This window comes from Aptenodytes forsteri, unplaced genomic scaffold, assembly GCF_000699145.1.
Source record: "Aptenodytes forsteri isolate BGI_AS27 unplaced genomic scaffold, ASM69914v1 Scaffold155, whole genome shotgun sequence".
In the NCBI taxonomy this organism is placed as follows: domain Eukaryota; kingdom Metazoa; phylum Chordata; class Aves; order Sphenisciformes; family Spheniscidae; genus Aptenodytes; species Aptenodytes forsteri.
In genome coordinates this window covers 8,679,270-8,680,379 of record NW_008794446.1, presented here as the reverse complement: position 1 = coordinate 8,680,379, position 1,110 = coordinate 8,679,270, and the positions used below count along the sequence as shown (strand labels likewise).

Below are 1,110 nucleotides of genomic sequence, written 5' to 3'. Positions count from 1 at the left end.
CCAAAACCGGGCGCCCAGGTGCCCGGGGAGGGTGTCACGGCTCCGCACACGGGCACCCGGGCAGGCAGAGCTCAGCTTTTATTTACGAGAGCGTTTTGCATCACTTCTGTGTCCTCCCGGCACTGTCACACAGCGCTTTAGACCACGGACGTTGCGTGACTACAACCATGTGCTGTGGAGTGCAGCAAAGCACCAGCAGCGCCGAGAGAAAGCGGGGGGCCGGGGACGACGACACAGTCTGCAGGTGACAATGCACCACACGGCAGGGATGGACATGTGGAAACATGGGATACCCAGACCGAACCCAGGAGGTACATATCCCCGGGGTCAGAGGCGTCCCTCACTTCCCCCTCTGCCACCTTGCCAGGACGACTCGCGCCATCCCCGTGTCCCTGTTTCTCTCCAGTGCCCAGGGCCATGTGTCCCCACCACCAGCAACTGGAGGGGATCAGTGGCACGAGCTGGGGCACAGCCCAGCCCTCATTCCGCTCGCCTCCCCTGCCAGGGAGAGGGAGCACGGCAGCAGCCCCCACACAAGCCTTTTCCCAGACCCCGCATCCACTGCACATGGTCACAGCCCCCAAATCATGCCCATGGTGCGCTGCCACAGGGATGTTGGCCAGCAGCACAGCCACGTTGGGATGGCCAGTGGCACTTTGTCCACAAACCCCCTCACTGGCTGCAAATCTATCCTAGATGCAAAGTAAATTAGAATAGAATAGAATAGAATAGAATAGAATAGAATAGAGCAGTTCAGTTGGAAGGGACCTACAAGGATCATCTGGTCCAAGTGCCTGACCCCTTCAGGGCTGACCGAAAGTTAAAGCATGTTATTAAGGGCATTGTCCAAATGCCTCTTAACACTGTCAGGGCTTGGGGCATCGACCACCTTTCTAGGAAGCCTGTGCCAGTGTTTGACCACCCTCTCGGTAAAGAATAAAGCATGTTATTAAGGGCATTGTCCAAATGCCTCTTAAACACTGTCAGGCTTGGGGCATCGACCACCTTTCTAGGAAGCCTGTGCCAGTGTTTGACCACCCTCTCGGTAAAGAAATGCTTCCTAATGTCCAGTCTAAGCCTCCCCTGGCACAGCTGTGAACCATTCCCATG

The 1,110-nt window shown here is 56.6% G+C and overlaps 1 protein-coding gene across 1 annotated transcript in view; it reads right to left on the bottom strand.

Annotated features, from left to right (window-relative positions):
* The window catches only part of AMER2 (APC membrane recruitment protein 2), a 3,223-nt gene extending 2,804 nt beyond the window's left edge, over positions 1-419 (bottom strand). Inside the window, exon 1 of the mRNA XM_019474849.1 lies at positions 294-419. Coding sequence (XP_019330394.1) covers positions 294-419 — 126 coding nt within the window. The remainder of the gene's footprint in view (positions 1-293) is intronic.
* Between the last annotated feature and the right edge of the window lie 691 nt (positions 420-1,110).